The following is a 15328-nucleotide window of genomic DNA, read 5'->3' on the forward strand; positions in this document are numbered from 1 at the left end:
TAGGCAACTTAACAAAAAAAAATATATACCCATTTCAATTATTTATTATTATCAGTGAAACCAATATAACATCTCAACATTCACAAATATACATTTCTGACATTCAAAAACAAAACAAAAACAAATCAGTGACCAATATAGCCACCTTTCTTTGCAAGGACACTCAAAAGCCTGCCATCCATGGATTCTGTCAGTGTTTTGATCTGTTCACCATCAACATTTCGTGCAGCAGCAACCACAGCCTCCCAGACACTGTTCAGGAAGGTGTACTGTTTTCCCTCCTTGTAAATCTCACATTTGATGATGGACCACAGGTTCTCAATGGGGTTCAGATCAGGTGAACAAGGAGGCCATGTCATTAGATTTCCTTCTTTTATACCCTTTCTTGCCAGCCACGCTGTGGAGTACTTGGACGCGTGTGATGGAGCATTGTCCTGCATGAAAATCATGTTTTTCTTGAAGGATGCAGACTTCTTCCTGTACCACTGCTTGAAGAAGGTGTCTTCCAGGAACTGGCAGTAGGACTGGGAGTTGAGCTTGACTCCATCCTCAACCCGAAAAGGCCCCACAAGCTCATCTTTGATGATACCAGCCCAAACCAGTACTCCACCTCCACCTTGCTGGCGTCTGAGTCGGACTGGAGCTCTCTGCCCTTTACCAATCCAGCCACGGGCCCATCCATCTGGCCCATCAAGACTCACTCTCATTTCATCAGTCCATAAAACCTTAGAAAAATCAGTCTTGAGATATTTCTTCGCCCAGTCTTGACGTTTCAGCTTGTGTGTCTTGTTCAGTGGTGGTCGTCTTTCAGCCTTTCTTACCTTGGCCATGTCTCTGAGTATTGCTCACCTTGTGCTTTTGGGCACTCCAGTGATGTTGCAGCTCTGAAATATGGCCAAACTGGTGGCAAGTGGCATCGTGGCAGCTACACGCTTGACTTTTCTCAGTTCATGGGCAGTTATTTTGCGCCTTGGTTTTTCCACACGCTTCTTGCGACCCTGTTGACTATTTTGAATGAAACGCTTGATTGTTCGATGATCACGCTTCAGAAGCTTTGCAATTTTAAGAGTGCTGCATCCCTCTGCAAGATCTCTCACTATTTTTGACTTTTCTGAGCCTGTCAAGTCCTTCTTTTGACCCATTTTGCCAAAGGAAAGGAAGTTGCCTAATAATTATGCACACCTGATATAGGGTGTTGATGTCATTAGACCACACCCCTTCTCATTACAGAGATGCACATCACCTAATATGCTTAATTGGTAGTAGGCTTTCGAGCCTATACAGCTTGGAGTAAGACAACATGCATAAAGAGGATGATGTGGTCAAAATACTCATTTGCCTAATAATTCTGCACTCCCTGTATATTGGCTGAGCATGTTATTTCCGGAGTGGAACGACATCAGCGTGGACCCACACTGTGCCAGGACTGGCATACAGAGGTACTGCTCATAAGTTTCAGGATTCAGTCTGATGCCTGGGGAAGTACTGAAAAGGGGAGGAACCTTCAGGCAGGTCACTTCCAGGCAGGTCCTAGGAAAGGTAGCGGCTGCATTGAAAAAAATGTGGGGCATTTGAATTTGATGTGCCAAGTAAACAAGTTAAGAAAACTAAGATCCAGGATGCGTCTGACTTCTGTATTTCTGATTTCTGAAAAGTAACTGTAATCGATTACAGTGCCTCTTTCTTCCTGAGACCCCATGTCTACGGCCCCTTTGCTCAGCAGGACAAGTGCTTCCTCCTTCAAAATTGGGGCTTGTGACAGAGCATATCATGGTGGAAAATAGGGCAGCGGGAAGGGGGGAGGGGAAAGGCAGAGCACAGCTCTTGTGGATTAGCTGAGTATCCCAGGAGTCCGTTGTGATTGCCTCCCAATTGGTCAAAAATGGGAGACCCTCCTCACAGCCTTAAGATGAAGGATTGATTTGGGTGAGTCACATGTTTTGAGGCAGGAGATATGGCAGATGATTGCAGTGAATGGATCTGCTGCTTCTGGAGTTGATGGCATCTGCTATAGCTAACCCTGGCCCAAAAGGAGTGGCATAGCTGTGAGATGCTTGGACTGCGTCAAGTACATTTGGACAACTAGAATCTCTAGTGATAGGTGAAAGGACAAAACGTTGGGGTCACCCAGAGCAGCCCTTTGGCATCTGGCTATCTGTCTATTAAATGCAAGGTCCAAGGCTATTTTTTGTCCATGCAGCCAATTCAAGATATAAAAGAGCCTCATTAATTGAAGCAGGGGATCTGCAATGAGGAAATGGGCTGCAAGATCTCAGCTCAAAATACTAGACTTTGATTTCGCAGAGGATAAAGTTAACCCAAGGCTTCCACTGTTTTTCAAACCACAGTTGTGAGTGAAAAAAGTTACAATGAAGGAGTTCCAACAGAAAAGGTGTTGTCCCATTCTGGCGAAGTGTCCAGGTCACTTACATTGTTTAAGTCCAGATATAGGCCAGCTTTAGTATTGTGGTGAGGAATGAGTTTTAACAGTCTCCAAATAATCAGATTAAGCCAAATGACCCATCCACCCGGGTGAATTTATAAGCTCTAGCAACGTACCAATGGAATATTATTGAAATTAACCTTAACTGTCTCCATTACTGCACAGGTAGTTTCCTCCGTAGTCACCAGCTTCAAGAATCGCACTGTTTTCATCTGAATGGGTGAGGCTCGATCGATGTCGAGGCAGGCTCCGGCCATACAGGGATGTCCCCTAGGCAGGTTTGACAATTCTTCTCGGGAGCTGGAGCTCGAAAAAGCGGAGGTTTAGGGTTCAGAGCTGCTGGAGTCGCCAGGCCTACCGGAATGGGCTTGCTCTTGAGGACAGACCGGAGTACACAGGAACGGACCCGGAGAGATTCAGCATAGACAGCCAGAAGGCTTTGACCAGCGTGGGTTTGGCCAATGGCTCTGTAACCTCTGGTTTCATCTTTTATCTGATGAAGAGTCCAGCAGCAGAGAAAGCTGAAAGCGGGACCGTTTCCTAGAAGATGAACAGCATTTCTCCTTCATAGGGCATTTTTGTGTTTTTTTGGGAAGATCTCTTGGGAGATCATTTCCTGACAGGTGACTTAGCTGTGGCAAAGTGGTGGGCCAAAGCTAAAAACAACTTGGCCCCACACTCCCTGATAGACTTCAGGTGCATGGAGGTACATGAAAGCAACCAGTGGTGCTGTTTTCCTACCTGTAGATGTAATGTGGGTCCAAAATTAGACATCTTTTTGCTACATCTGCAACAAGGTGTGAATGCTGAAACTCTTGGACGAGACATTTGACGCAGCTACTGTTGAAATGCTGATGAATCATTTCAGTGAAACGCCAAGACAGAGGTTTGGACCACCACTGTTGACGACGTGAAAAACAGACACCAGCGTGGCAGTTGATGCGTAATGTACAACATAAACAGTGGGCAAGAGAGTCTGATTGTTCCATCATACGACCTCTCAGTTCATGACACAATAAAACAAAGTAAGAAGGAGATATGTACGAAACGCCATACTTTATTTTATTATGCCTAATGCCACCCGGGTCATCAGGTCCACAAGTGGATTTGTGGCTGGGGCCACGAGCTGCTATTGCGTTGTGTTTGAGAGATATTGCAGAAGAAAAGCTTTTTTGAGCCAGTCTTAAGGTCGGAATGATAATTTTCAAAGTGCAGAATCCGTGGGAAGATGTATGCAGCCAAGTGAGTAGCCAGAAAATTAAAATGCCCCCCAACTTCGAACCAAAGATCCTCTGGCACCATGCAAACGAAGCAAGTTATTACGATCCTCCCGAGAAGACCTCTCTTGTCTCTTTCATTCAAGCATCAATCGATTCATCCTTTCATCTTTCTATCCACCTGCCGATATCTACCATTTCACCCTTATGTTCTGTCATTCATTCATTCTTTCATCCATTATTCAGTCTTTCGCCATTTCATCTGTCCGCCATCCATATCCAAAAGTATCCATTCATCTCAAAACCCATCCATCCATCCATTGAACCTTTCACCTGTCCATCTCTTCGTCCACTCTTTCACTCATCCGTCCATTCAGTCATCCATCCATCCGCCCATCTTTCCTTTAACTCATCCATCTATGTACATTTTCACTCAGCCATATGTCTGTTCACAAATATATCCACCCTTCCACCCATCCATGTAATCATCCAGCTATTCGTTTACCCTTTCACTCATCCATCCTTCCTTTCACTCATCATTCCATCCACCCCTTCATCCACCCATACACCCTTCATTTCACTCATCCATCCATTCATCCACTCATCCTTGCATCCACCTTTTCATCCATCCCTCCATCCAAGCCCATTTCACTCATCCATTCTTTCTTTCACTCATCTACCTTTTCTCTCATCTATCTGTCCTTTCACTCATCCATCCATACTTTCTCTCAACAATCTATCCACCCTTTCACTTCATCTATCAATCTATCCATCCCCCTTACACTAATCCATCCATCCATTCACTCACTCATTTATGCATCCATCTTCCTTTTCACTCATCCATCCATTCTTTCACTCTTCATTCCAACATTCATCCTTTCATTCATTCATTCATCTACCCAAGCACCCTTTCACTCATCAATCCACTCTTTCCCTCATCTATCCATCCACACTCCTTTTCACTCATCCATCCATTCTTTCACTCATCCGTCTTTACATCTATCCTTTCATTCATTCATCTACCCATCCATTCTTTCACTCATCCATCCATCCACCTTTCCCCTCACACCCATCCATCCTGTCACTCACTTACCGTTGTCTGCCAAGCTGCACACAAAAGAGGTCCGTCAAGAACTTCACCTCCACTGTAGATGCTAAAGTTGGGGGTTCATGACACCCCAGCATCCATCCATCCATCCATTAATCCATCCTTTTATTCATCCATCTATCCACCTCTTCACTTCGTCCATCCATCCATCCATCCTGTTAGTGTACCTATCCATCCGTCCAACCATCAAACTTTCACTCAGCCATCTGTACTTTTGCTCATTCATCCATACTTTCTCATCCTCCATTCACCCTTTCACTCACTCATCTACCCCTTCATTCATCCATCCATTCTCTCACCTTTCCATCCATCCACCACTTCGTCCATCCTTCTACCCATCCACCCTTTCACTCACTCACCCATCCATCCATTCATCCACCATTTCATTCATCCATCTAGCCACCCCTTCACGTCCTCCATCCACCCATCGTGTTAGTCTATCCATCCATCCATTCATCTTTTCACTCAGCCATACGTACTTTTGCTCATGCATCCATATTTTCTCATCATCCATTCTCCATTTCACTCACCCATCCACCCTTTCATTCATCCATCCATTCTCTCACTTACCCATCCATCCACCCTTTCACTCATTCTTCCATCCATCTACCCGTCTACCTTTTCACTTACACATCCATCCACCCTTCATTTCAGTCACTCGGGGACACACCCAGCCTTTCACGTTGTTTATGAGCCTTTGTCACTCGAGCTGTAGATAGAAGAGGCCCATCAAGAACTCCACCACCGCTAGAGCTGCTAAAGGGGGGCGTTTACGACGCCACTGTATGCAGACCCTAGTGCTAATACTGCACTTTCATGTACTCATAAGATAATAACTAAGTGGACTGCGGTAAACAGATAATACATGTTTGTTTTTCTCAGTGCACCTAAATTTACATAAGTACAACATGTTTACTGTGTGTTAAAATTATTACTAATGTGGCATTTGTAGCCATTCACATAATCCCAAAATGAATACTGTGAAATAAAAGTAGAGTAGCATTTTTCTGAACAGTAAACTATCTTAAAATATTGTTGCAGAAACACTATAAAGTAAACGTGTGGAGAACAAATGCCCTTGGCTTAATAAACAAAGGCCCTTGAGTCAAAGGGCGGATAGGCCCAAGGTTAGGACAGCCTTCCTGTAGCATACCTTATGTCCTTTCTGTCCTGGCATCCCTTTAACTCCTGTGAGACCGGGAATTCCCTAGGGAAGGGAAGAGAAAAGAACAACTTGCATATTTATGATAGTCAGTCTATGATAGGTCGTCTACATGGATTAGCACTCATTTCCAGTCCCCTTTATGAATAGAATGCTGCAAATCTTTGGACTGTATTTATAGGCTAAAACAGCACTGTCATTGACCACTTCATGAGCTTTTGTGTAATGCTCTGTATTATGGAGAATGTAATGCTGTATATGTAGAGACTTTTGTACTGAAAGTCAATAACGCCCCTTTATCCACAATCATGAGATGTTCTCAGGCACAGAAATATCACCGTAACATTGTTTGCTTGAGTTACGTTTTGGGAGTCAGACACTTGCCCACCACAGGCTCTGCCCCTGTATGCACACACTGGCTCCTGATCCTCAGTTCTTTTCCCTCTGATTTATACATAAGGAGATTGACAGAGGGTAAAGGTTACAATAGATATTGAAATGTCAACACATTGTACCTGGAGGTTTACATACACAAAGAGAAAACTTGAACCCTTTAGGGGCGGATTTATCATTGTTTTGTCATCCTTGCACCACATAAGGCAATGTAGGGTGAAGCAAAACCTAGAATCAGATGTGCCAAGCTACACAAGGCCTACCAAGTCATGCAAGGCTACCCGGTCTAGCCCTGCATGGCTTGGTAAGTCTTGTGTAATGCAGGGCAGCGCATGTCGCTGCCTTGCGTTACAATGCGTGGTGTAAGTGTTAACAGGGGTGGAGCGTAGGTTTTCTCACGCATCCATTCATGCATTCCCGAATTTACCAACACTGGTAGACCTGGGAATGCATCAGAATTGGATGCCTTCCACCTAGAAGCGCATCGAGGAGAAATATATTTATTTCTCCTTGTTGTTTTCTCTTTATAAGAACTGTTATTGTTCAGGAAGGTGTCCCTTCCTGTACAAAAACAATTCTGCCTGCAAATGCAGGTGCCCTTTCACCATGGCGCAACGGTGTCTGCATTGGCGCTAGGCTGCGCTGAGTGCGGCAGCACAAGGAGAGGACAGGAATGCACCATATAATGGTAAATATGGTGTATTCCTGTCTTCTCACACAGTGCATCAAGTTGTCTTGCTGCGTGGCGTTGCATGAAAAAATTGTAAATATGGGTCATCGTCAATAAAAATAACATTACTTACCTTTGATAACGATTTTTGTGATGAATACTTTATCGTCCCACAGATTATGACAGTCCTGCAGTCCTTAGACTGGATTCTGAGAGCTTTTCCGCCCTCAATTGCTCTTCAGCACTGCCAGGTGGAGCCACACTCCCAGGATGTGATGGCACCAGCCTATATAAGGTACCATCTGTATTTCTTGCACCCAACTGCAGGGAGGAACTGGGAGAGTTAACTTGCAGCAAGCAATAATAACGGAAACATCACTGCACACCATGGGATCTTATTAAGAACACTCTATCTCAGAAAAGGAGGAGAGAGGTGGTGAATAATCTGCAGGAACATATTGTAGCCAGCAGGAATAACATTACTAAAGGTAAGTAGATCCTCTCTATGACACACACTTTTTCCTGCAGATTCCTCTCCTTATGAATGAGTCCCAAAGCAGTTCCCACAGGGAAGGATGGATTGACCATTGTCAATTAAACAAAGAAGTCATGCAACACAGCCCTGATGGAGTATATGTCACAGTGTGCTTGAGCTATCATATACAATGTTTAGAAAATATCAGCCAAGGTGTGGCCAAGTTTCAATGGCCCTCAAAAAGATGCATACCAATACCACCTGGGGGTTTTTACTTGGCCAAAGCATGGGAGTTCCTGATACATGGGGTAACCCAAAAATAAATATTACACTGCATCATCAGATTGCCTTTTGTGGCTCCAACAAAGTGTACAAAGAGCTGATTATCTACTGTGTTCACTTTTGTTTTATCAATACAACAGGATCTTGGTACAGTGTGTAACTTCTGCAGTTCCTTGAAATCACAAGGAGGTGGAAATAAGGTCATTAGGGTTTTAGATACGACCATGCATAAAGCAGATACAACTTTCTGCAGAAAGGATAGGCAAGTATAGAGAACCAGCTTGTTGAGCAGAGAACAGTAAATAGTGGCCAGTTTGGGAGGACCTCTAAATCGCTGACTCTAGGGACCAAAGTGATTTCCACTAAAATGCCCTTTTAAGAGTAAGTAGGTGAACAGAACAACTGTGTTCAAATAGCAGAGCTGGAATACAGTAGGTTAACATCAAATTTAAATAGCTCTGTGGAACAAGAAAAGGCCAGGGAGGAAATAAGCACAATAAAACATTGAATAATTGTGCCACTAGTAGAGACATGAATAAAGAAGGTCAGAAAACACAGAAACAACAGCAAAATACCACCTCACAATACTGACTGCCAAACCTTGCTGATCAAGGGGAAGTGCAAACCACAGAAGAATGGAAAGGCAAGTCTCAAATGATTCTAAGCCTAAAGACTTGCACCCAAGAAGCATTTGGACCAGCGGCCCACAAATACAAACTTGATAGTAGGTTATGGTGCTGCAGAGATGACATCCATTGTCACTGGCAGTAGACAAATGTCCTCCAATTGACACCGATCTCCCTCCATGTGCGGGGACAAAGCTTCTGAGGATTGGTGGGGAGAACTTGGCCACCCTGCTGCAAAAGCATTTATGTTCTGTGAGACAGGGGAAGAGGCAGGTGAGTTGGAATAGATCTATACACCAGATACTCCTTGCCCAATCTGGGTGACTAGAATCAGTTTTACTTGATCTTCTCGCACCTTCTGCAGGATGTTTGGAAGTGGAGGAATCTGAAAGAAAGGGTGAAGCAGTTGCTATGACCAGTTGAATTGGAAGGCGTCCCATAGGGAACAAAATTGAGGGAAGCTCAAGGAACAGAATTGAGAGCATGTCCTAGGCATCAAGTTGGAAAAGACGGCTACTTAAGCAACATCTTGAACTTTTCCGTCCAAGGTTAAAATTTAAATCCCTGAAGTTCACAATCAGACAGAAGCAGACCGCCATCCTTCTTGAGGACATGCATAACATTCCAACCGATTTCCTGATCTGGCTCTAACTCCACTGCTCTTAAACATGCTGCCATCTCCTGTTGGGAGCAAGGTTGTCAGGGGGGAAGTGGAAGGTGGGGGAGGGATGAGGGGGAGAACCTTATAGAAAGGAAAAGATGTTAGCCCTTTCTACTAGTTGGAGGATTCATTATGCAAAAGAGATGGCCTTTCAGGTCAGAAGAAAGAAGTACAACTGTCCTCTCACAGGCTCTGAATGAGCTTGGGGGCATAACCAACAAATACCTGCCCTGTGGTGCAGGAGAAGAGGAGGGGCAGGAGGAGTTGGTGGGTGAATCCATTAACCTTCCCTCTGGCTCTACACCTACAGTGTCAGACTAGACGATTTGGTTGCTGCTGGTTCTGAGGTTGGCAATGCTGTTTCTGGCGAAAGGAGAACACCTTGAGAAACCACAAAATCCCCAAATTTCCTATAAGCTCTCAAAGGGGGTCGTATTTGTAGTCCTACGGAACAGGCTGTAGCCTTGCTAGCCTTAAACCTCCTCAAAAACAGGTCAGACTTTTTTCTGAACAAGAGCATTCTGTTAAATGGCAGATCCATCAAATTTGCCTGAATGTCAGGAGAAAATTGTATGTGCATAGCCAGGCATACCTCTGGATAGTGACAGAAGTGCAGAAAGCCTAGGCCATGGAGTCAATGGTGTCCAGTCCTGATTTAAATATATGACACCAGGTGTTCTATCTGTCTTGGATAGTCTCGTAGAATTGGCCTTGCATATCTTTTGGCACATGAGGTACCTCCGTTTGACCCATGTCCCACAAGGTTTGATTTATGGGTTGACAAGAAGGGTGGGTCAACTGCAGCCATCCAATATTGGTGTGCCACTAGCCTTTTGACTGCAGGGTTTCGGACTGGGTCCTAAAGAGCATCATTGAAAGATAACAGGGGGTTCCACCATGGGCAAGAAGACCTGGGTAAGAACATTGGTCTCAACTTCAATCATTAGCAGCTCTACATCTAAGACCTCAGTAGTCTTCTTCACCACCTTATGAAACATCTCTTCAGAGGTGGGTGGTCCAGTGGGAAATTCCATAACCAAATAAGGGGAAGTGTTGAGACCACAAGCTGACAAAAGACTTTGTAGCGCTTGCCCTTGGTCACCATCATCACCCTCATATGGATAAGGGTCAAGAGAATCTGACCTTGTGCCAAATAAGTCATAAATGCAGCTTCTGTATTCCTCCTCCTCTATCAACCTTTGGGACTCTCTTCATGACCTGTTCGGTGACCTGACTTTAGGGTCCGATGGCTGTGGTAGAGGTGGAGTTGTACAAGAAACTGTTGGATGCAGCACCAAATAGCGGAGTGGCAGGTCAAATGAGTGTGGAGCTGGTATTGGGCCAAGTAGAACAGCATTGAGCAGTGCAGGAGCTATAGGCATGAAAAGTGTGAAGTCGTAAGAAGACATGGGACCGAAATGGCACCAATGCTCTCGCAAAGATTGAGTACATGGAGTTTGGAAATGCCCCCAGAACTGATTATGGAGTAGGAAATTCTGGGAAGGATCGAGCCAGCTTAGGAAACTCAGACTGTGAAGGCCCTGGCACCAAAGGTACTGGAAAGGTTGGAAGTGGCGCCGGTAGTGGATGAGGTGGGTCAGGGCACGGGGTCACTGGAGTCACTGGAGATGCATGAATTATCTCCATGACCACCAATTTCGGTTCCGTGGAGAAAGGCCATGTGGGAGCCGAGGGTGTCTTGACTGAACTTTTGCATGTTTTTTATGCTTCTTATTTCTCCATTTCTTACCTCTTGAAGCCATGCGAGGAGGAGGACCTGTAGCGACATCGTGAAGTTCGCAAACCATGGTTTATTTTCTGGCTCAGGCCACAAAGAGTTTTGCCTCCCGCCCCTTGATGGCCATTCGGTTGCATGTTTTAACAGGAATCGCAAGTGTGAGAGTCATAGTATAACCAGGTGCACCACAGGCAAATAGAATTGGGATCTGTAATGGGCGTCCCTCACCGTCACAACAGGGTTTAAACCCTGATTTCTTTGATGGAGACATGGTCCTGTACAATTATTTTTTTGCTGTGAGTAAAAAAGTCCTCAGCGAGAATGCACTCTGGATCCATGTTGAGGGTGCAGAAAAAAGAGAAATTATGTTGTTACACCGGGATGGGCCCTGTATGGTTTCACTGATATCATCTGATGCCACTTCCGGCTTCAAGATGGACGCAGCACCCCCTAGCGGAGACATGAGAGCTTTGAAGTTTCCAGGTCCAGCCTGACACCAGAGATTATTATACAGGTGAGGAATCTGGAGACAGAAGTATTCATCAGAATTAATTGTATTTCTTAGAGAGATTTTGTGACATTTGACTGGAGTAGCTCTTTAGGTCCCAAAGTTAGATATAAAATTCTCATCTCATATAATCAGAATGGTTCATATGATTCCAATGTTCTGAGAAACTGTCTATATTTTTTATATTTTGGAAAGGTCGCACATTCTTCCTACTATATAAACTGAAATAAACTGTTAATTATTGCAGTTCTACTTAAAAGCTGGCAATGTTCTCATGATGTATTCAATGTATTGCTTTTATGGTTAGAGCATTCTTATAATATGTCACCTATATTGTTCTTATGGTTTGAGGGTTCTCCAAATATATCATTGTCAACTATAGTTTAAATGTTTTAATTGAATATACTACATACTATTTTATTCCCCTGACCTATAAATGAACTTATTATGCTTACAAAGGCCTCCTAATACATTAGCACATTTTCACTAGGGATTACATTATTATTTCAGGATTGTAACTAGAAGGCCAAATATTTTCCAGGCTTTCAGGATAGCCACTAGACAATTGAGTTATTTATGTGAAAATCCTGGGAATGTGACATGGGTTGAGGCATTGAGGACTTGCAGTGGATCCCCCTATTTTACTATGCCATATGATTTACTCTCATGACATGAATACTATCTTACAAAGGAGGCCATAAATACACCAAGAGAAGGCACACCGAACCCCTGTCTTGTTTCGTGTATTCATCAATATCAACACCAGCAGATACCTAGTTACCTGAAGAAACTTTACTACTTACAACAGGTCCCACTGGGCCTGGTGGTCCTGGCTTTCCTTGCAGGCCCAATCGTCCCTGGATGGAGAAAGGAGAGGTGAGATATATGAGGGCATCCACAATTAAGAAGTAAGCTACTGTTGACACTTGATATGCTCTTTTAGCATGGAACATTTCAGTTTATGCAGAGGAGAGTAGGGGTGAGGACTTCACAATTCAAATCAAAGCTATTCAAAAATATTTCATTTTTTAATTTACTTTTTTTGCAAATAAAACAAAACTATATCAAAATACTTCAGTTCACTGGTATTGATTATTGCAGATAAAAATTGTCGTACTTGAATTACTTTGTACAGGAAATTGTTTATCTATTGCAGTGACCTGCAAAACGTGTAAGCACTTTGAAAAAAGTGTAAAGCGATTTAGAGTGTTTGCCAGATCCCATTTATTCACCTTGTGGGTGTCTCATTTCCATTGTCACTCCCAGCGTGAGCACCAAGACTTCTCTGCAGAGGTCCAGAGGGATGGAAGACCTGCAGCTACCACCGCGGAATACTCAGAAAGTCGCCAAAGATAAAGTCATGCATCTTAAGGAACAGGATATTGCCAGACTGAAAGCCAAGGAACGCACAGAATAGAAGACTGGAAGCAAGTAGTTTCCATCTGCACTCCGAATCGAAAACAATAGCGCCCCCGCCCTCCCTGAACACAACGCTTGCCGAGTTAGCTCTGCACCTGTAAGAATAGCTGAAGACACCTCCCTTCAAGGAGTACCTTTTTACTGATAAAGTGCAACAATGATCCCATCTGCCTAACATTCATGTGTGTCACAGAGAAATTTTACCCACCATCTCCCCCACACAATTTGATGTAGACATTACTGAAATGTCTCCCTGGTGCATCTATATACAGCCTCCACTGCCCCTCAGCGAGGCTTGCTCTTTATAATTAACCAAATAACTTTGTACATAAGAAACGTACACAAACCTACACCATGCTTCTAACACCTGACTTTAACACCTTCAGAGTGCATGGAGCATGGAAGCTGAGTAATAAAAGCATAAAGCATCACCTATATTGGCATTGCATTTTCACATTTACCATGTTGTGGGACTGGTTTAAGGTACTGTAGATATTTTAGTGACAAAAGCTTTCACATGCTTAGTTTTTAAGCGTAAACCTGTTGCGATGAACTAAAAATTACACTCATTCAATGTAACTGTACCTTAAGGCACAGATGATGGAGTGATTTAAATGTTTATTGACTGTATAACTATATGAGCAATATGGCCCTCAAAGTGGCTTTGCGTGGCCTGATAGAAATGGGTCAGCGCTCATCCATCAGAGTGTCATACAAAAGTAACGCACAGGCGGCGCCAGGGGCTTGTAAATAAGCCCCTCGATTTTGTAGTCTGCACCACCAGAGGTCACAAAAAGTGACCCTCGGGTGGCACAAGTGGCTCATAGATATGCCCCTATTTTTTCGTGTTTTGTAAACATGTGAAACACATAGCTAAATATAAATCAATTGTAAACCAAAAATCTGGTCGTATGCACAGGAAAGTATATAGTGTACTCCCTGTAAAACTGTTCTGAAACATCTGAAACAAACTAATAGGTAGATGTCAACAGATCACAATTTTCTTGACTTCCTGATGGCTACATTAAAGTGTTATGTGGATATATATCCGAGCTACGTGCTATAATGGACATATACCAATTGGATTCGTTCTAATCTGGTTGATCATGTAACTGTAGAGATAAAGGGGCATATTTATACTCTGTTTGCGCCGAATTTGCGTCGTTTTTTCCGACGCAAATTAGACGCAAAACTAACTCCATATTTATACTTTGGCGTTAGACGCGTCTAGCGCCAAAGTTCATGGAGTTAGCGTCATTTTTTTGCGTGAACACCTTCCTTGCGTTAATGATATGCAAGGTAGGCGTTCCCGTCTTAAAAAATGACTCCGATGCATATGCGTGGGATTTATACTCCCGGGCAAAAATCACGCCCGGGAGTGGGCGGGTCTAAAAAACCCGCATTAGCGCCGGATTATAACGCCTGGGTCAGGGTAGGCGTTAAGGGACCTGTGGGCTCAGAATGAGCCCAGTGGTGCCCCCCCATACCCCCAGGGACACCCCCTGTCACCCATGCCCACCCCAGGAGAACACCCAAGGCAGGAGGGACCCATCCCAGGGAGATTAAGGTAAATTCATGTAAGTTTTTATTTATTTATTTTTTTGTGGCATAGGGGGGCCTGATTTGTGCCCCCCTACATGCCACTATGCCCAATGACCATGCCCAGGGGACATAAGTCCCCTGGGCATGGCCATTGGGCAAGGGGGCATGACTCCTGTCTTTGCTAAGACAGGAGTCATTTCAATGGGGGTTGGGAGTGAAAAAAAATGGCGCAAATCGGGTTGAGGCGATTTTTTTGCCTCAGCCTGACTTGCACCATTTGTGGACGCCCATACGCCATTTTCCCCCTACGCCGGCGCTGCCTGGTGTACGTGTTTTTTTTTAACGCACACCAGACAGCGCCGGCGGCTAACGCCGGCTAACGTCATTCAATAAATACGGCGCCCGCATGGCGCTTCAGAATGGCGTTAGCCGGCGCTAATTTTTTTGACGCAAAACTGCGTTGGCGCAGTTTTGCGTCAAAAAGTATAAATATGGGCCAAAATGTTGTTTTATTTTAAAAACAAAAGACAGGTTGGCCTGTATGACACTTGCTCCTCAGATGGTGCGTGCCATTTTGGAGGTGTTTTCATAACTGCTTGCATGCCCTGACCCTTTATACTCTCCTCACATCCGCAAACTGATCATGCTGTAGGGACTGTTATGTTTACAGGGTTTTCTCAATAAGGTCAAAATCAAGTTAAGCCAAACTGCATTTTTGGATCGCTTTGGTGACGTCATAATCCGGTATTTTTTTCTTCTTGCATCCTATACTTTTGCCATTCAGTTTCTGTAAGCTCCTTACAGTTTTCAACAAAGGGAGGATTCTGCACACACCACTTATTCATTCACAATCCAAAATACAGCATTCGCTGTCCAGGCTTAAAATGTATTCAGTACGTAAAGCGGACACTGCTTCAAAGACCTAATTATCATGGAGACAATTAGGAGAGGGTTAGGGATTTTTTCAAACTGTGAACTCCCTTCACCTTAAGATGCATAGTGGAGGAAGAAGATTGGGTTGAGTATATAAAGGAATTGTATGGAGCAGACCAGATGGTTGACAGTAGGACAATTTGGTCTGATA

The 15328-nt window shown here is 44.0% G+C and overlaps 1 protein-coding gene across 1 annotated transcript in view; it reads right to left on the reverse strand.

The window, feature by feature from the left end:
* LOC138293911 (collagen alpha-2(XI) chain-like) overlaps positions 1-12134 on the reverse strand; it is a 195139-nt gene extending 183005 nt beyond the window's left edge. The window contains exons 1-2 of the mRNA XM_069233197.1: positions 12087-12134; positions 5922-5975 (exon numbers count right to left, since the gene is read on the reverse strand). Coding sequence (XP_069089298.1) covers positions 5922-5945 — 24 coding nt within the window. The 5' untranslated portion in view covers positions 5946-5975; positions 12087-12134. The remainder of the gene's footprint in view (positions 1-5921; positions 5976-12086) is intronic.
* Positions 12135-15328: the final 3194 nt, after the last annotated feature.

This window comes from Pleurodeles waltl, chromosome 4_2 (genome assembly GCF_031143425.1).
Source record: "Pleurodeles waltl isolate 20211129_DDA chromosome 4_2, aPleWal1.hap1.20221129, whole genome shotgun sequence".
NCBI lineage: Eukaryota > Metazoa > Chordata > Amphibia > Caudata > Salamandridae > Pleurodeles > Pleurodeles waltl.